General features: G+C 35.9%; 1 protein-coding gene across 1 annotated transcript; it reads left to right on the top strand.

The window, feature by feature from the left end:
* Positions 1-18,456: 18,456 nt before the first annotated feature.
* Positions 18,457-19,857, top strand: CHRM2 (cholinergic receptor muscarinic 2). Its single transcript, XM_063100907.1, has one exon. It carries the CDS (start codon positions 18,457-18,459, stop codon positions 19,855-19,857), a length of 1,401 nt encoding a protein of 466 aa, XP_062956977.1.
* Positions 19,858-21,265: the final 1,408 nt, after the last annotated feature.

The following is a 21,265-nucleotide window of genomic DNA, read 5'->3' as shown; positions in this document are numbered from 1 at the left end:
TACTCACCTTATCTGCCTTGGTTTTCTTACCAACAAAAGTGAGGATAAAAATAATCCACCCTTGACATTGGGCCTATTCCTTAGAGATTCAGAAACTGTTAGCTCTTCTCAGTATGAGTTCCCTGGGGTCTGTAGAGAGAGATGCAAGGCAGTGCACATGCACAAACTCTTGAAGGTGAAGCCACAGACCTATAGCAGGTGTACAGAGAAGGCCATGGGCAACCATGGATGGGAAAGCAGCCAACTCTAGCATGATGGCTTTCTGTTTCTCACTGAAGGATAGGAAGAACCTGGAAATGGGAAAGGTGTATGGTTTTGATGCTATTTCATCAATTTAAAAAAGCCTTCATACACATTAGTCTTGAGACTCATTCCCAAGTTCTGTGATAAAGGAAATCCAACTCCAAACAAAGCGGAAAAAGGTAAGGTGGGGGAAAAATGCTTTTCATGCCTGAATTTTTTTTTTTTTTTTGAAAAAAGCATTTGTGAATTCAGTCTACGTAGAGGTCATAGACACCAAATGAAAAGTAAAAAAATTCAATCAATTAACATATATATATATATATATATATATATATATACACACACATATACACACACACACACAATGCTAAAAAAAAGAAATGTTTCTGCTGCATTGTTTAAATCATGCTTGCACATGGTTGTGGTGATGCCATGTGAATGCAGAAAACTAATCATGAAAGGTGAAATCAGGACCTTGCTATTCCAAATGCTCTCTCTGGCTCTCTGCCTGTACCTGCTCTCATGCTCCAACCCCTTTCCTGACCTCCCCATCACAAAGTGACAGACCTCGGGGACAATGAGGGAACATTCTAAAGCAAAAATAAACCTGTCATTTTTATAGACAAAAGTGTCAGAGCTCAAATATCAATGATGATTTAGAAGAGTCAGTAATGTTTTTTGTGTCCATGCTTACTGACAGTTAGTGGTTATTTCATATGAAAGTTATTTTTGAGTTGCTCTTGCATTGTAACATAATACCAATGCTATGTCTTTGCCTTAAAAATATTGTTTTCACCTCACATTTAATTTGCAGAGCTACACTACATAAGTAAGATCAATTCCTCATTTGATACAAAGGTATATACGAGGGTGCTTCAAAAAGTTCATGGAAAAATAGAATTAAAAGATAATATTAATCTTCCCATGAACTTTCTGAAATACCCTTGTATTTCATTATACAGTATTCACTCTCTAAATTGTCTTCTGTTTCTTTCCAACAAAGAAACACATTTAGCATTATTGCCCTTACTAAAATAATTGTCATAATTATTAGATTATTGATTAAGACTAACTTATGAATGGGACTCTATCCTATACAATCTCAGCTGAATACAGATTGAAAACGTTTGTTTAATAGAAAAGAGGGGCTATTCAAATTTAGGTGATATATTCATTATTTTGGAAAACTCTCAGTTCTATACAGGATAAACTTGGAAGTGAGAGAATGCCTACCAAGTTATTGCAGCAATCCTTAATTAGAGGTGAGAAGGCTATGGAAAAAGATGAACTTAAAAAAAAAAGATAAACTTTAATAAATATATAAGCATAATTTTATACAAGCATAAATTTTAATTAATAGATCAATTATTTATACATGGAAAGTGACCAAATATAAAATAATATTTTTCATATATTAATATATTCTATACACATGATGTAGACATGGCCAAAAACAAAATTAATAATCCCCTATAGTCTATATAAATTATATACATATGCATACATTACAATTAGAAATGCAGTGGCCAAAAGATTCCATTAATTGTGCAATTAAAAGTAAGTAAAGTCAATCTTAGCAAGATATACAAGTATACATACACAAACACAATCTATAAAAATTTCATGATAAATCTTTATATGAAGAAAACTACAAGGCATCACAAAGGGATAAGAGAGAGAACTTGAATGAATGGAAAATATTTTTTGATGTAAATACTCAATACATAAACAAGTTAATTTTCCAAAATCAATTTATAATAATTAAATAAAAATTCCATAAGGATAAGAGGATTCACAAAATATTCTAAAGTTTATATAAAATATCATGAAAATATAATAAAGATAACTGAAAATTAAACACTAATAATTGACACTTGGAATTAGGGCTTTTATATATTTTTTAATATAACAATAGAAAAATAATGTTACTGGTGCAAGAATAGACAGATAAAACAAGGCACTAGAATGGAAAGTTCTAAAATAGACCTAAGTATATGAAAATATGTAGTAGATGATAGAAACAGTTTTCAAATTTGTGGAGAAAGTGTAAATTGTCCAATAAATATTTCATGACTACACTATTTGGAAAAAAATAATATTAGGTCTCTTTATACCTTATTCTAAATATAGTCCATATAAATTATGGTTTCAAGTACAAAATATATGAAATAGTTAAAAGAAATGATCATTATATGTTTACTTTGAAATGGAGTAAGTCATTTTAAGTGATATCATGAAGTTAAATATCAATAGATGTAACACATGCCAAAAAATCTCCTGTAAAAAGAAAAAGGGCAAATAAAAAATACCAATGGTCAATAACATGAAAAAGTTAAACTTCACAAATCAATAAAATAGTAGCTAAAACTTTAAATATATAGAATATTTTATTTACCTAATTTGCAAATTATTTTTAAAGAATTTTTATTTTTGTTAACAGATACAGGAAAATAACATAATCATTCATTGCTGGTGGGATATTACTCTCAAAACAGTGTATATAACCTTGGCCAATAATCCAATGTATAGGAATTTATCCTAAAAAAGCAATCAGAGATCTATTTTTTAAAAATCATCCGTAAGAAAATTTGCTGTACCAATTTTCACTAGAGTGAAAAACTGGAAATGACTGAAGTGTCACAAATAGAAGATTACTTAATGAAGTTATAGTATGGCCATAAAACTAAATGTCATGTACTCATTAAAATGATGCATTAGAAGATTATCTAATGTCATATTATCTTTATTTGAAAATATCATAACCCAGTAAATGCCCAAGATCATAAAATATGGGCTGGCAGGCCAAATATGTCCATAAACATGTTTTGCTCATTTGTCAATGTTTTATAACTTTGAGGCAAGATTTAATAATTGGGAGAGTACACATAAAAATCTGAATTTCCTGTGTTTTTTTATAATTCCAAATATCTGACAATTCGGTGTCTACATTCCCATCTCCGCTGGAGCTGGATAGCGGAGTAGCTGACAGCTGCTATGTTTTCTTCCTGGCCGAGGCCTACCAGCCATGCAGAGTGCAGTAGTTCACTTATACCAGCCGCCTTCTCTGGCCCTTTCAAATCCCTTTCTGGGCCTAGTGAGACAATGCATTGATAAGAAGATACACAATAAGATTTCAACGGTAGTAATAGTTCACAGGTGCTTCTAACCATGCTATAAGGTCTTTAACAACAGAAAACTAATCAATACTATTCACTGTTTCATCCTTTGAATCTAGCTAGAAGAAAATTATCTGTTGAAGGGTCAAGTAAAAGGGATAACTCTTGCGGGTCAAGTATGAATGATTCAAGTTCTTTTTTCTTTTGGTTTACTTCTCTAATGTCCTAATTAGAAAGAGAAATTCAAAATAATTTTTACTTTTTAGTGTCCAGTAGCAGAGGAAAATTTGTAAGCAGAGCAAAAACAATATTGTAAAGAAATCTTATGTGTTTTTTAGATTAAAAAGAAAAACATTATTTATGGTTGAGAGTCAATGCACATATCCTTGCCACGGAAGCTCTATAATACAAAACATAGTATGAGAGTCAATTTATTCTTGTCTGATCTTTGGAATTTTGTTCAAATTTCAGGCTTCCAATGGAAATTATGAAAAATACCCTTCCTTACAATTTGAAAATTGTTACATATCTTAAACACATTCTCTCCGGGGGGCCTTCCCTTTATTTCACTCCTCCTTGCAGAGCGTCTTAGGCAGAGATTACAGTGATGCTGTAAAACGAGCATGTAAGTCATTGGTTGACTATTTCTAGTCTGTCCACTAAATCACGATGAAATCACTGGTGCAGAGATGTCAATTAATTGCGGAACCAGACAGCCAGAGAGGTCAGAGTGGGTAAAAAAAAACACCCTTATCCCAAGGACAAACCTTTACTATGACATTCAAGAGAATACACAAATGAACTTGCCAAGTAAATTGCTTTTCTTCTCTAATATATGATATCTGCTCCAGTGCGAAAGCCTCTTTTTTAAGAGTTGATAGGTAAATATGGAGCTAGATTGAGAGAATTAGTTCATGCTTGTATGTTTTCCACATTGAGAGTGAAATGAAGATACAGATAGCAATTTGAATCTAATTTTCAGGCTTGCATGGATGAAGGGTCACAGGAGGAAGCTGAGATGTACCAGCATATTGGGGGTGGGAGGAACTGAAATAATGACAAAGAACACCAGCTGACATAAAGCAGAGGCCTCTTCAGTAAGGCCAGCAAGGCCCAATAGTATAATTCAAGAGAGCTGGAGTCGTTTCCTTTTTGTAGGCACACAGGGCACAATATTAGGAAAATGCAGACATACGGGAGAAATGAGTGACAATATTTCTGACCTCTCAGTCAGCATAATATGGCTCCTGAGACAATTAGAGTAAAATTAGAATCCTAGAACTCTTTTAGAGCTCAAAGAGATGTTACAGTCAAACATCCTCACTGCCACAGAGAGCAAAAATGAAACTCAGAGAGGTTAAGTAGCATCTCTGGATGAGAATGCAGATATTTTAAAATCACAGACCCCTGCTTTTTCCATAATTTTAGACTAACACCACTGTTTAAAAACAAACAGATCAACGTGAGGAATGGAGAGGTGGTGTGGGTGGCCCACCAGTCTGCTGTCAGTCTGCTTGAATTCCTGAAGAAGATACCCTCTTGCATAATTAAGCATTTTAATTTTCTCATGAAACAGGTTCAAAATAAAACCCCTCTCAGATAGTGTCCCCAAAGTCTCAAATTAAAAAATACAACATGCACACACAGTGGCTCAGGAGGAGAAAAAATAGGACCAGCTACCAGTTATTTAAGAGAGCCAAATAGCTGGTTTGCAGGACAGTAAGGGCAACAAGGAAATGCACTTGGGTTCATTCAGCTGCCTTTACAGGCAGTGAGTGCAGAATCTTAAAATTATAGGAAAACCCAACTTAGATAATTTGATAATTTGGGACTGAGGCTTATTTCGCCTGGTAGGTTTACTTAATGTAGTCATTAAATTGGCCTATGGACACTATTATTTAATTCAAACTCCCCCTTTTTTTTTAACCTGTTTATTTGCTTTCAACATATAACCTAAAATTAGAAATCACTTGAGTCATCAATAAAAATGCTACTTACTATTTCTCATATTTCAAAAATATATTAAAACTTACACAGAAGTCATACATGTCACGTTTTTGCTCTGGATATCTGTAATCTATTGTCATTTGTTCTACATTGAAGTAAACCGAACAGACAGCAGGTGTGTCTTCCACTCTCTGACGATGATGGAGCCGTTTCTAGATAATGTTAGTGAACAAGAGATAATTATTATCAAATGTATTCATTATAAACTTATACAGTTTCCAGTAGTAAATGGTGATTTTTTGAATGTGAACAGTTGTAACTTTATGAACACTGTTTTTGTATGGACTAAGTAGAGCAAATCTATGCAATTCACCTGAGCTTAAGAAATTCACAAATATGTTTTCTAAACATGAGAAAGTACTAAAATGGCATTTCAAACAGACCTATCATACAGTTGACAATTTTACAAACTGTAAAAGTAATTTCTCTTTCTACTTCTTTTCCTGATCTAGCCAGTCAACCTTAAGCTTTTACTTATGTCTATGAGTCCCTTTGTGAGTGTGATTTTGTTTAATTCTCAAAATTAGTTACCTGCTTAGGAGGTGTCATCACAGCATAAGCAATGAAAAAACTTACTCTTGGAGAATTTAAGAAACTTACTAAAGTTTTTTTAGTGGGCTTATGGGTCCAGTCTTCAGTTTGGGGTTGTCCACAAGCATTACCACAGATACACAAGTCACAGCTGGAAGATACGTGGGTCAAGCCATGGCTTGAATCCAGAGAGAGGCAAGGGTCTAACCCAGGATGATGGATGATCAGAAATTAAAATCCAGCCAAAGATCCCTATCAATGAGATGGCTCTTGCTGCCAGTCTGGCCAGTGATGTCAATAGCTTGTTATACCTTTTGACTTTAAGCAGCCTTCACTGCCTGAGAGTTCCCAGTCTCCCTTTCTCCTTACGTCCTCTGATCTACTTTGTCCTCCTCATCTTCAATAGACAGCCTTTAAGAAGTTTCCTAAACACCCTACTCCTTGATATGTGTAAAACTAATTGCATCTAGTGTCATCCTTAACCCCTGCCCTTCTATTTGCAGGACTAACTCTGGGGCTGTTCTCTCTCCCCGTCCTCCAGACGCCATTCTTCCCTGCTGCCTTAAGCTCTTGCTCACTGATGGTAACTATTGCTCTTAAATCTTCAGACCCTCGCTCACCAGTGTGTTCTCTTTCATAATTCATCCTTACAAAAAGAAAAAAAAAGAAAGAAAAGGAAAGGAAAGCAACTAAATCAAATATTTTTAACGACCTCCCTTCATCCTCCTTTTCTTCAAAACACTTCCGTTTTTCTGCTTTGCTTTACCTTCGAGTTACAATCCACCTTTTTGCTTCATTGTCCATCCAAACCCTGAGCACTAAAATGCATGTAACCAAAACGACCTTTCTTGATTTCTTACTCTCTGGCTTTATAGTCTTTTGTATTTTATTGAAAGTAATTCATGATTTTCTAATGTATGTAGCCTCCGTATATAAAAATATTGTTTGAGTTCTACAAACCCCTTGAGTCTTTTAAAGTAACTGTTTAAAAGTTTGTTTTTGTTTAAGAAGGAATGTGCTGTTCATGCTAAGAATAAAGGAGCTAGCTGTAGGGTGGGTGTTAAAAACTTGGCTGTAAAACGTGGAATTATATCTAAACAGAAATCAAACTTTATTCAAGTGGCTCCGAATCTTTATTTTAAAACACAGTTTGGAAATTTGAAGATGTACTCGGCATTGTGCCAAAGATAATGAAAAATCTTCCTACCTCATTTCATCATCCCTGCCCCCCACGAGACCTGCTTTTCCTATTTCTATGATCTAGCTCCTTCCTCCTCCCCCTTTTGACAGGGCTGTACCACTGTGACTTACTAGTTTATCCTTTGTTTAAAGAGTTCAGCCTTGTGGACACAGTGATTTGTTCTTTTAATAACAATACCAAAACGAAAAAAAAAAAAGCATTTAACAAAGCTGGTCAAGCTGTTACCTTTCAGCTTTACAGTGGGTTTTGAAAGCAACCAAACAAGGGAAGAACAGAAGCAGGCTGCTCACAAGTTACATTCCTAAATGCAGACACAGAGCTGAGGGTGTTTTCTCATGAAGAACAGGAACTAAGAGGCATCCTACAAATGATCTGTCCTTGGAACACTTCAGCTAAGTATTCCCATCCCAACAGCCACAGATAAACGAGAGTACAAGCTGGTTGAAGAATGCATAGACCTCATATCCAGGGTTAGGGTGAGAATTGGGCCTGGCACACTGCAGGGGGCCAGCTCAGCAGGTTGTGGGGGGGCCAGCTTACCACCAAAGGAATAGCAGTACAGTAGATCTGTGTCTCTTGTCTTGACACTGGAGGTCAGCTCTAACCTAATTATGACCCCTAGATTCTAGGATGATGAGGCTATGCCTGCTGTCTGTACAATAATATTCCCAGATAAACAGTTTGTGGTCACTATGTTATAAATTAAGGTTCTTACTCCTAGCCAGTCACAGCAGAAAAGTAACATGACCTGAGAGATTGGGAAATGACTCTCTCTTGGTAGTTGCTCAGACAACCTATGCCATCTACTACTGGCCACACTTGCTAAAGATAGGACAGACAGGGAGAGAGAGAATAAACATGTAGAAGACAAGGGTTTAAATACAGAGATTGGAGTTGTCAAGAGAAATACCCACGAAAGAAAAAGCATGAGACAAGCCCCCTAAGAAAACTGGCATTTGGCAGAATGAACACTCTGTGTGTGTGTGTGTGTGTGTGTGTGTGTGTGTGTGTGTGTGTGTGTGTGTGTCACAAGGTATTTTCTTTCAATTAGCAAACTTGCTAAAATGAAATTTTAAAAATAGTCGTTTCTTTCAAAACAGGACTTAGAATGATATGGTAAATGTGAGTCACAAATTAATTTTATGTACACACATAGTCCATGCTCTAAGCATTTACAATTTGTCATATAGTGAAATTTTGCTATTTTTCTGTTTTTCAACAAGAAATCTCACTTTAAGTTTAGGATTTATTCGAAATTTGTAGAAAGCTAGAAATTTTTCTTTAGTCCCTCAGAAAGATCATCTTCATCAAAATAAACTGCTTTCCAGCTAAAATATAAGTTAAGAATCACTAAATCTTTCATGGATCTACAGCAAGAATTTTAAATAGAGGTTCACTTGTCTGTGGCCTTCTGATCTTTTGGTTAGGAAGAGAATTAGTTATTAATTTTTAAATTGACGTTTCTTGAAGTTTACATTTAAGATGCTAAATCATTTTAACATATGGGTCAGGATACCATAGATTGATAGTAGGATTTGTGGAACCGTTAAAATAAATGGAAGCAAATAATAAAAATGACATAGACGCATAAAATAAAAATTGTTTCAAATTATTTTCTTATTTTGGGGGGAGAAATACAGAGTGCGTGCTTTGTTCCTTTTTGTTTGTTTCCTTTTTTTTTTTTTTTTAAATACTCTACTTGTTGGTTAGTACCACCTGTTTGATTATAACAAACTTAATGACAGTGACTACTTAATGTACACCTACTAGGAGCCTGCTAGGAGCCTGTATGTAAATTTTTTAAAAATTGTGAATGATAGATTTTATTTCCAACATCTTTTACATCTTTTTAGATGTGGGAAGGGATTCAACAGATTCAAGTTCACACAACTAGAAAATAACAGAGATGGGCTTCAGTTTCCGGTTTAACTCCAAAGCTTTATCTATTGCATTGTAGTATCTGTGTATAAACGTTGCAAAAAGAAGAGCTAGAGCACCCGTATAGAGCCAGAAAACAGCACTTCTCAGAAGGATATCTGGGCCCACTGAGCCTTTGCAGCTCTCTCCCTCAAGAGGAAGAGTCCAAGAGGTAGATGTCCCTCCAAGCTTCCCTGATTGCTTGCAGCAGTCCAGTTGTGTGAATTGTAGAGCATGTTGTCAGGTTGCATTGATACATCATGAGAATTTTTTCTTAGATTATAACCTTTTTAAGAACAGAGACATTTTTTCTTTCTTTTTCTCTTATATGTGTTATTATCCCTTCCTCCTCAACGAACACACTTGGCGCACGTGCGCACGCGCACACGCACACGCACACGCACACGCACACGCACACGCACACACACACACACACACACACACACACACACAATGATTAGGTGAGAATTCTCTTGGCTTCCTATTTCCTTGCATTTTGTGGTGTTCCAGGGGTTAAATAATTATTCACGGAATCCTACTCTGGCGTGTTCTCTTAGAAGTCCAGCAATGGATTTCCTGTCCCAGCAGAGAATGCATGCTAAGGCTGCTTTTCTGATGGTCGTACAATTGTGTGTCAAGGAAAAAACATTTTGCCTAACAGATTTGTGGACAAGTCCTGATCCATTTACCGTCTATTGATGGGAAGATCTTCCCTTCTCAGGCATTACTTAGGTGCAGAAATTGTATTTAAATATTTCTATATATGAATTGCTCAGAACGTAGCTATTTTTTACTAGATGATATAGTGGAGATGGAGGCAGACAAAGTGTTCTGGGGACACTTCTGAGCCAAGATAATATAGTCTAAGAAAGGAAGTGACATTTTTGGTCTTATCTTTCACAGTGGGCTCAATCAACATGGAACCTGCATCCTGGGGAAGGGTAAAGATTAGAGCTTTGTAATTATAGCTCAGTCTGAATGAGAGATCTAATTTTTTAAAGTGTTTGTAGAGTCCAGAGTTGAAGAAGAGTCAAGATATCTACATATTTAGATAGGTTTGAAATAATGGCGTGGGAAGAGGGTTTGAGGAAGAGAGGGTTAAAGCAGCATGTGATGACATATATCACATATATTACACATATTACATTGTGCTTGGTTCCACTGAGGTTATCAGCAAGAAGTGGTTTTATTTCATGCAGGTAGGGGAGTTGAGTGCCCTGATTTACCACATAAACCTCCTTATTCTCTCCAATCAACTTGCTTTATTTTGACTCTAAATTAGTGCTTTGATACAAAAATCTTTGCTGAGTTGATGCAGCTTTTTATGTTTCCTCATCTCAATTGCCCTTGGATCATTTAGTGAAGACTTTAATCTTCTCCATGGTCTCATTTTTCAAGTTTTAGTGGGATAACACTGCGGTCATTTTGCTCAGTTCTAGAAATAGGCTGCAATCAGAGTCAGGGGAAATAGTCATTTCATCTTTCGATTGGAAACAATAAAAATAGTTGCTGCCCATTACTCTCTATACTTCATTACATTTTTATTTTTAAAGTTTCATTGGATCTGGTATAAATCATATGAGGCCTTTGTCATTTTTGTCATTGAAACGTTAGAGTACCCAAGGGTTAACCTTATGGAGATGAATTAGTTCCTCTGGACTCTATACCTACATTCTAGGGATTGCTCCCCTAGAGTGTAAGTGTCTCTTAAGCTTACACTTATATGTGTATGTGTTTTATGAGATGATAATCAGTAAAATTATGTCTATTAAACGCAATGCACTTATCTTTACTTTTTACATAAACGTGCATTTTGATGGAAAGAGTGACACATATATTGATTAACTTTTCCTTTATCTTCCTAAGCAATGCAAACCTAAGTAGAGATACACTTAAAATAAATACATATTCCTAAGTACAACTAAGTGTCCTTGTCTCTACTTACCTGTTACAAGATGTGCCACCTGGGTTTTTGTTTCCTTTATACTCAGAAGAAATTTCACTTCTATATACACCTTCTAATCTTTTCACAACATCTGATCCCATTTATTCTTATCTCATCTATCCTGGTCTACTCTTCAGAGGAAAAATATTACCTTCCTCTTTAGCTTCTCTCTGCTTCTAAACTGATTTTCATTCCTCTCTTCAAAGCTGTCCTTGACCTACTATCCAAAGCTCCATGTTGCCATGTGCTCTGTCTCAGCTTCCAAAGGAAGGCATGTGTGCCATTGAAAAGGATCCCTAAAGGGGTGCATTGTTTGGAATTGCTCTGCTTCTCTAGAACGACAGCTTGCATTCTAGAATTTTCTATCAGAGTCATAACGAGTTTCAATTCCTCTGCAAATTTGATTCATATTTTTAATTCAAAGCAATGAATTAACTAATTTAGAGTTATTAAACCAGCAGCCTGCCGATTTCAGGGAGAAAAAAAAACAAAACAAAACAAAATAAAAAAGCCAGCTAGACACATTTCCAGCTTCTGAAGATGGTAAGACAGACACAGACATTGATTCAAATACAGCTGCCTAATCATGTACAATTTTCAGTAGCTCTCTGAGAACTGCTTCCATTTTCTTTTCACTCCTTCTCCTTGTGAGGACATAACAACTTTCAGACAAAGGACTTTCTCCACTTTGGCTGCTGTTTGCTCTAGAGCACATTATTTAGTCAGCACCATTGACTAGATTATGTTTATCATCAATATTTGAGTTCTGTCAAATTCCTGGTGCAGAAAAGGATGAACGCTGCAATATTTACTCTGATGGAATTTCATTTTAAAAAGCCAAAAAAGCTGGGTCTTTCTGTGTTTCATTCTGTTTATAATTATCCAGACCTCTTTTTCTTTTTGGCAGGAGGCGTATGGTATAAACAAATAACTAAAGTGTGCCTTGGATATTGGGAGAAAGAAAAGGGTCCTGGTTAAATCAATTCTGTGCCATTTTCCCTGTTAGCAATGAAATGTTTCGAGGGTGAGTGGTATTAAGAATATGTTTTGAAGACGAGAAAAGATAGCTTGGCTGACAAGGACTGGAAGTTTGTGCCAGCATCACTAAGAATAGTATTATGTTTGACAGGCAGCCAAAATAGCAAGCATGTTTACACTGCAATAAGTCCTTGCATAATTCTGAGGGTTTTTTTACACTGAAAAAAATCCGTGAATTTTCTTCTATTTGTACTGATGTAAGGATCAGATTGCTGTTTCAGCTACTTTCACTCTTTTCTATCATTTGCTTTTGTATTTTTTTCTTTTTTTACAAAAGTGCAACTTACATATAGTAATGTGCATGAAACTTCAGTGTGCAGCTTGATAAATGCAAAAGGCTTTCAGTGTGGCTTTCTTTTTCCAAATATTTTACATAATACATATCTGGTAAAGTCTGACGTCCTGTGCTGAAGTTTCCTAAATGAGAAAAACTAACTCATTGCTTCCAGAATATTTTCGATACATCTTTTCAGACACAATGAAAAACTCAGTATAGGTGAGTAAATAGCTAAGTCTTATTCAGTGTTTCTGAGCTGACAGGTTGTTAGGCTCAGTGCACCGGAGCAGACACCCACCACCAGTGTATTGCACTTTCTTGAGAAGAAGCTATAATGCAGCATCTTGAGAACAATAAAAAATATATAAAAATGTCAGACACAAGCAAATGGTTAGTGGAAGGAAGAAAAGAGAAAGAGAGTAGAGGAGAAATAGAAATGTTTAGGGAAGGTTCCAGGGAGCCTTCTGTATTTATTTCACCCTCTTCGACCAGCCTTTTGCCATATATTCTTAGCCTTGGTAATTGTCATAACGTCGGCCCAGAGTTGTTCTAGATAATTGGAAATTTCATCAGCAATTTGTATCTCCCCTAGATTTTAAGTTCCTTGTTGACAAGAATGTATTATATTTTGTTTGGTCACCAATTCTTCCTTCACTTCCATCCTCCACATCCCTTGACGGCAAAGGAGGATCTGCTCACAACAGGAATTCAATAAGATATGTTGGAATGGAAAAGAAACAGAGAAAACCCCAATTTTTCAGCAGGGCCCTCACTATTCCCTGTACCACTCCCCCCCCCTCCTCCGGCCCTACCACCACAATGGCTTTGTAGGGAGATTCAGAAGCTCATAAAACACTCTATACATGTACAATGACTTATGAAATGTTGCTTGGCTCAAAGGAAAACCCAATTACAAGGGAAAAAAGTGGAACTTTACTCCAGTTCTGCATGATGTCAAAGCACTCACAGTGTGAAATGTCAGCTATATTGTCAGCTGTGAGGGCCAGACTGCCTCCTGAGCCCCAGGCCAAGACTCTTTCATTTATAAGTAAAATTTAAAGATATTCAAGATTTGTAAGTGTCATTATAATAAAGCAAATTATGTTATCATCAGCTGCATCAATATCAAAACTGTGCACAATGAAACCTTTCTTTAGGGAAAGGGACCTTTGTTCCCCAAAACTTCCTTAAATAAGTCCCTCCCCAATTCTCTTTTTCTCCTTTTTTCTCTCTCTAGCATCATTGATGCAGGAGTGATTGATTATTGATCACAATCTCACAGCCTATTTAATACCTGTACCAATGCTGTTTATAAGTTGGTGGGATGAACCAAATGTTTAAAAGATCTAAAACAGAATATAAATTGTATACCTCAATGGTCATCTCTCCCATGTCAGGAAAAAATTACAGTGAGAATGCCATTCATCAGATTATTATATAATATATGTACTTGTAAATATATTATGTAAAATTAAAAATAAGCTGCCAGTTCCTCAGTAGGTGGTCTTGTTTCCAATGATATACTATTTCCTTGTATTGCCATATTGTAACATCCTTATATTTTTCATGTTTTCTATCACTCTATTTTCTACTGAAAGCTATATATCTAGGCATAATGTTATTTAAGCAAATTTTTAATTATCTCAGAACACACTGTGGTGTTTATCCCTTGTATATATAATTACAAGGCTAATATGGGCTTATTGTTACTCTATCACTTGTAGTGATATTATTCTAACACTGGCAAGGCTGATGTGTTATCACTGCTGTTTGCTCAGTGAACATGCTGCTTTTTAGATCTCGATGGCTGAAAGGAAGGGCAAAGAACACCCTGCCATTTTTGGTAATGTATTCCAACAGCAACAGAAATTCAAACCCTGTAAGAAGTATATATATACAAAGATTACATTTTTAAACAAAAGTTAAAGACATATAAACAATTACAATTTCAATTTAATGGGAATTCTTCTTGATTTCATAACTTCCTTCTTGTTCTGAAATTTTATTATACAATTACATATCTTCTCTCTCTGTATTCCACTTGCTACCAATCACAGATTCACTTTTTCCTGACTTTTCTTATTCTTCTAAAAAACGTTAGTGAAGCAGCTTCTGTGTCACAGTGTGACACAGTAAAAATAACGTGATCCTAGGAGTTAGACCTAAATTTGAATCATGGCCCTACCACTTGCCAGCTTTCTGATCATTATCATCTGTAAAACTGGAAATAATAATAATTCTTTTCAGGGTTATTTTGAGAATTTGATGAAATAATATGAAAAAGATTACAGCACTTAGGTTACTCATGCATTGATAAATTCATTATTAGCTTACTAATTATGTTGTAGCTGCCCCTGTGACAGTACTTATCACATGTCAGGTGTCCTGCTTGACCTGAGCGGAGTGGGAAGAAAATCCCAGTTGTTTTATTTAATTCTCCATTTGCATCTAAATGTAGAGCAGAATTTTTTTAAAAAACATTTTAATTAGCATTCTCTCTATAACAATTCAGAAATATTTGTTATGGTCAATATCTAGAACTTGTTTCAGTGATGTGAAAACTTTTTTGAGAGGCTATTTATCACATGTATTTAAACAGATATATTTTTATGATGATTGTTTTTAGGAAAATGTCTTAAGTGTCACATGTTTTCATGTGCAGAAACCCACTTACTACTCCATACTTTATTGTGAACATGTTCTGCCCAAAGCTGCAGTATTGGCCTGGACACAATGATCTCCACTCTGTTGTCTACACTAAGGACTCAGCTTGATGTCAGGGCATAGGCTTATTTGTGGCAGGCCGTAGGCTGAAGTATATGGGCAAGTGGTTGTGGCTTTGTGAAACTGCTGTTCAGATGAGTAATGAATATCTGTAGCAGAGGCTGGAGCTGGATGCTCTGGGTTTGAATCTCAAGGAACTTAATTCTTTGATCTTTAGTTCAACATTTATAAAATGTGCAAAATAAAAATATTAATCATCTCAAGAATTGCTTTGAACAGTAATTATGGTCAAAACATGTTAGTTATTATTATGATTGATTATTATTGATAATGTTATGGATAACTTATTATTGATAATGTTATGAATAACTTAATATCATTGATAATGATAATTTAGTATTACTTCTACCCTTACACCTCCCCACTCTTAAGCTAGTTCATTCACACACACACACACACACACACCATTTTCTGATTACTATTAAGAAGGGTGTTTCAGTTAGATCTGTTTGACAGATTCAAATATTAATAGCACTTACTTATTGTTTAACATTGATAGAACATGGCTCAGAGACATCATCTCACTTTGATCCTTATTATAACTCTGAAAGAAAAAGAGGATGATTCTTATTTCTACTTGAGAAAAGGAAAATTTAAGCCTTTGGAATTTAAGTAACATGCTCACCAGTCACACAGCTAAGAACTAAGAGCAGAGATTAGCACTCACAACTTTGCGAGGAAAATATTAAACCATGATACCTTCCTTCCTGGTATGTATCAGGACTCAAGTAGTGAACTAAGGGCAGAAAAATTATCTTCTCATAAGTCTCCATAGTACTTCCAGGACTTGGTCACAAGCTAAATTGTAACATACCAAATGGACCATTACTACACACTTGCAATATTAAGACGTTGAATCCTTTGAAGGTCGTCTTCATAGTTTAGTCTGTTGTTATTATGTTGTTTCATCAATGATGTAATCATTGTTGCTTTAATAAAAATCATGATGCCACACCAGAAGTAAAAACTTTTACAGAAATTTAAACAGCAGAAGTGGCAAGATTTTGACAGAAGCAGGGGGTTTTCTTCAAGGGAAAAGAAACGTTCCTCCATCACCTGTGCATCATGCTGAGAGAAAGGAATGCCAGCCTTCAAATACTAGTGCTTGCTTCTAAGTGGGATGTCTTCCATTTGCACATACAGCATTAATATAATCAAGCAAACATAACTAAAAATTCAGGGAATACAATAGCAACGAAGTATGTTAATATTACATAAATTTACGGTGTTCGACCTAAGTAAGAATTTCGAGTTCCCTCAAACAGATACGTCTTAATTATCAACCTCCAGTTGAAATTCATCATTATGCCATTGGTTAACAATTTTATCTATTATGGATAAAGTATAATTCTCCAAAGGGAAGGCAAACAGGAAAGAGTAATTGAAAGGTAAGGATGTTGGTTTAGTTACGGTTTACTCACTAGCCTGGTGATTAAGAATAAGTTTCTTACCCTCTTCCACAACCTCAACTGTCTTCGTGTAAAGGGCGTGATATAAACCTGTTCCATATACTTTATGTAGTTGTTAATATTACGTGAGATTCTATGTATTTGAGAGATCTAAGATTGCATTTTACTTTAGTTATTTTTTATTAAAAAAATAATGCATGCCCATGGTAAACAAGAAGGAGGAAGAGGAGAAAGGGGAAAAACAAATAAACAAACAAATAATTAATATGAAAGGAGGTAGAGTGAGAATCATAAAGTTCTGTTAATGTAAATTTCTATAATAATAATGCTTATTACTATTATCACCAATTATGGCAAGAACCAGATGACCGTGGACAAATTTCTTATTCACTCTTGCAGTTCCTTAATCCATAACATAATGGATCGAACTAGTTGATTTCAAATGCCTATTTTTAACAAAAAAGTTATATTTATACCTTATTTTCCAGGGGAAATAACCAAAAATCTTTTTAAAACTAAAAATAATTGTCTTGTTTTATCTGAAGGAACATGAAGAAACAAAGTGACATACAGAACATTCAATAAATAAATGGTATGTTTCAACCAGAGTTGATTCAAAATAACATTTCATGAAACAGGTATAGCTCAAGTCCAAAAAGGTCCACAAATTTATCTAATAAATAGACAAAAGTGCTACTTATGAGCAAGTCAGAATTCTAATCTTATAGTTACCTGAGCTATTACAGAATCATCAGAATAATAACTGAAATAGTGAAATTATTTTGTTCAAATAAATTATATGAATACACAATTGGATGAACGATGGCAAGAGAGTGTTGTTGAAGAGAAATGCTATTGAAACAATTCCACCAATGGTGAGTTGCATTCCACTAACATCATTCCTTTCATTAAACTCTTCGATGCCTCCCAATGAGCTATGTATATCTCATATGTATCTATGCATATCTATCTGTACCTATATCTATACTTTATATCTTTCTATCTATACATATATGTGATATTACATATAATCACTTCGTCATGTAAACATAATTACATTCTGTAACAATCTATGTATAGCCTTGATCATATCAACTTCTAACTATATAACTTTCTACAGAAATCCCAGAACACACACACACACACACACACACACACACACACACACACACGTATCCCTCTTTTAACAGCTGCATAACATTCTACTGTAAGAGTGTGCCATAATATATTTAACCAGTGCTGTCAGTGAATAGTTTTAATCTTCCTAACTTTTTTTTTGCTGTAACAGTATTTAGTATTACTAAATGAACATTCATGGGTAGACCTCTTTGCACATTTTTATGGGTATGGCTGAAAGACAATTTCCTAGATGTAGCATTTCTGTATTTCTTAATACATTTTAAAATTTTACAAATATAGATTTAAATATTCATTTTATTTTGTTATAGATTAAGATAAATTGTCTTCCATGGAAGTTACCCCAAGAGTCCCTCCAAAAGCATTCAACAGCACTACCTTTAATGCTCTTGGTGGAAAAGTGTTTTCCATTGTTTGGGTTTGCATTTTAAAATTGTGAGGTTCAGTATGTTTTGATTTATTTTGTTCAGTTCATCAGTATTATGCTCAGTTTAATTGATTGATGAAATAGATAGATGGATAGGAAAATAGAAAGACAGGTAAATAGATAGATATTCATATATAGATAAGAAAACATTCAAAATGTTATTGAATTTCAAATTTATTGCCAGCCAGAAAAGATATTTGAATCTCAATTTGAAGTCACTACCTTCTATGTGGGGAATTGAGGAAAGCAGGCACAGTAAGCACTCAGAGGAATGAAGAAAGATTTTTTGGGGGTGGAATACACTTTAAAAGGAAAAAATATGGTATATTTTAAAACAGTGTTTATATACTTGTTAATTTTATTCTATCTCCCTGCAGGTTTAAATGTTCATTTGGCTACTTGGCTACTGATTAGAGAACACAAAATGAATAACTCAACAAACTCCTCTAATAATGGCCTGGCTCTTAGCAGTCCCTATAAGACATTTGAAGTGGTGTTTATTGTCCTTGTGGCTGGATCCCTCAGTTTGGTGACCATTATTGGGAACATCCTAGTCATGGTTTCCATTAAAGTCAACCGCCACCTTCAGACCGTCAACAATTACTTTTTATTCAGCTTGGCCTGTGCTGACCTCATCATAGGTGTTTTCTCCATGAACTTGTATACACTGTACACTGTGATTGGCTACTGGCCTCTGGGGCCTGTGGTGTGTGACCTATGGCTAGCCCTGGACTACGTGGTCAGCAATGCCTCCGTTATGAATCTGCTCATCATCAGCTTTGACAGGTACTTCTGTGTCACAAAACCTCTGACCTATCCAGTCAAGCGGACCACAAAAATGGCAGGTATGATGATAGCAGCTGCCTGGGTCCTGTCCTTCATCCTCTGGGCTCCAGCCATCCTCTTCTGGCAGTTCATTGTGGGGGTGAGAACTGTGAAGGACGGGGAATGCTACATTCAGTTTTTTTCCAACGCTGCCGTCACCTTTGGCACGGCCATTGCAGCCTTCTATTTGCCAGTGGTCATCATGACTGTGCTCTATTGGCACATATCCCGAGCCAGCAAGAGCAGGATAAAGAAGGACAAGAAGGAGCCTGTGGCCAACCAAGATCCAGTGTCTCCAAGTCTGGTCCAAGGAAGGATCGTGAAACCAAACAACAACAACGTGCCCAGCAGCGACGACGGCCTGCAGCACAGCAGAATCCAGAACGGCAAAACCCCCCGAGATGCTGTGACTGAAAACTGTGTCCAGGGGGAGGAGAAGGAAAGCTCCAATGACTCCACCTCCGTCAGTGCTGTCGCCTCTAATATGAGAGATGATGAAATCACCCAGGATGAAAACACGGTTTCCACTTCCCTGGGCCATTCCAAAGATGAGAACTCTAAGCAAACATGCATCAAAATTGTCACCAAGACCCAAAAAGGTGACTTATGTACCCCAGCTAATACCACCGTGGAGCTAGTTGGGTCTTCAGGTCAGAATGGAGATGAAAAACAGAATATCGTGGCCCGCAAGATTGTGAAGATGACTAAGCAGCCTGCAAAGAAGAAACCTCCTCCTTCCCGGGAAAAGAAAGTCACCAGGACAATCTTAGCAATTCTGTTGGCTTTCATCATCACTTGGGCCCCGTACAATGTCATGGTGCTCATTAACACCTTCTGTGCACCCTGCATCCCCAATACAGTGTGGACAATTGGCTACTGGCTCTGTTACATCAACAGCACCATCAACCCTGCCTGCTATGCACTTTGTAATGCCACCTTCAAGAAGACCTTTAAACACCTTCTCATGTGTCATTACAAGAACATAGGCGCCACGAGGTGAAACGTCTTTGAAAAGGAGGAAGGTGGTCAAGGGGAACTTGGGAAGAAAAAAGGGATAAAAGAGCTCCTAGTTGTAAAAATCTCTGCCATTGCACTTTATAGTCTTATTATGGAACGTGCAATTAAGGAGCCCAACAGGGACACGCTTATCATGCCTATGCTCCAGTTTGAGAAACGTGCACCTTATAAATAAACTCTGTCAGTTTAGGAGCAGTGAGACAACGGAAGAAACATGTTGGAATTGTGGATTTAAAGAATGATCTATGCTTTCTCATACTGTCTTGATGAAGGGCTTCTGAATCTACAATTCTATCGATCTCTGCACAAGAAAAATAACCTCGCTTCTTTTTTGATTCTTTTTTTTCTTTCTTTTTTTTTTTTTTTTGTTCTCATGTCCATATGAGGATGAAATGCCACAATTACAATCTAACGTGGAGACTTAAACGTAAAGAAATAGACACTATACAATCGGGAGGTGAAGAAGAAAGAAAATCAGAAAAGGATATAGAAATGGTCTCCAGAGTGTTAAACGTATTCTATTCTTTTGTTATAGTTTTATGTGGAGTACTGCAATGTAAGAAATGCTTATTTTTCACCTTTCCCTTTTCCCACCATGAAAAGAAAGCAAACAAACAAAAACCCCAACTAGGTCACGCCATTTTTTTCCTTGTTAAGGCATTAGTTTTTGTACTTCCCTATTCTAAGTTGTGTGTGGGCAATACCTGCAGGACTTTCACTGAATCCAGCCAGCCACAAAAATGGCCACTTCACCCCTGCCAACTCTGCCCTTTTCACTCTTTGGGGTATAAAAGCCTATAATGTAATGATTTGGTTTACTTATGATCCTTTATATGAAATATTTTAACAAATCTGGTTGTCTACTAAGGTAGCATTTTATTTTAACAAAATAGCCTACCTAAAATATAAACATACTTGATCAACCCAAGTCATTGTAAAATTAAGGTTTCATCAAATTAAGCAATGGTCAAACTAGTTGGAGGAAGTTTACTGAGGCCAGATGAATTTTGAGATGAGAAAATAAAACCCTGGAAGGGCATTCTGTTTCCACCTGAAACTGCCTGACCTATGTATAAAATCTTAACTTGCAAAACATGAACTCAAACAGCAGGAAGAGGATGCTGAAATCCTAAACAAGATTAACATACTCACATGGCACCAGTAACTTCTGGGTATGTCCCAAGAGAATAGGACCTTCTATTTCATGCCTGCTAAAGGATGATATTCAAATTACAATGAAGTGAGGTGGTCTATAACCAACCTATAACCCAGAGGAGGAAACAAAAGGTAATTCAAAAACATTTACTGAAAACCCATGCTCCATATCTCAAATTGTCTATTCACCCTAAGATTATTTAAATTCAAAGTTCTTCTATCAATTAAATTATAGT

Source organism: Cynocephalus volans, chromosome 6 (genome assembly GCF_027409185.1).
Source record: "Cynocephalus volans isolate mCynVol1 chromosome 6, mCynVol1.pri, whole genome shotgun sequence".
Classification (NCBI taxonomy): Eukaryota; Metazoa; Chordata; class Mammalia; order Dermoptera; family Cynocephalidae; genus Cynocephalus; species Cynocephalus volans.
This window is presented reverse-complemented; position numbering and strand designations above follow the sequence as displayed.

What these genes read in the sequence shown, in the direction of transcription:
- CHRM2 (XM_063100907.1), top strand. Translation starts at nt 18,457, where the DNA reads ATGAATAACTCAACAAACTCCTCTAATAATGGCCTGGCTCTTAGCAGT.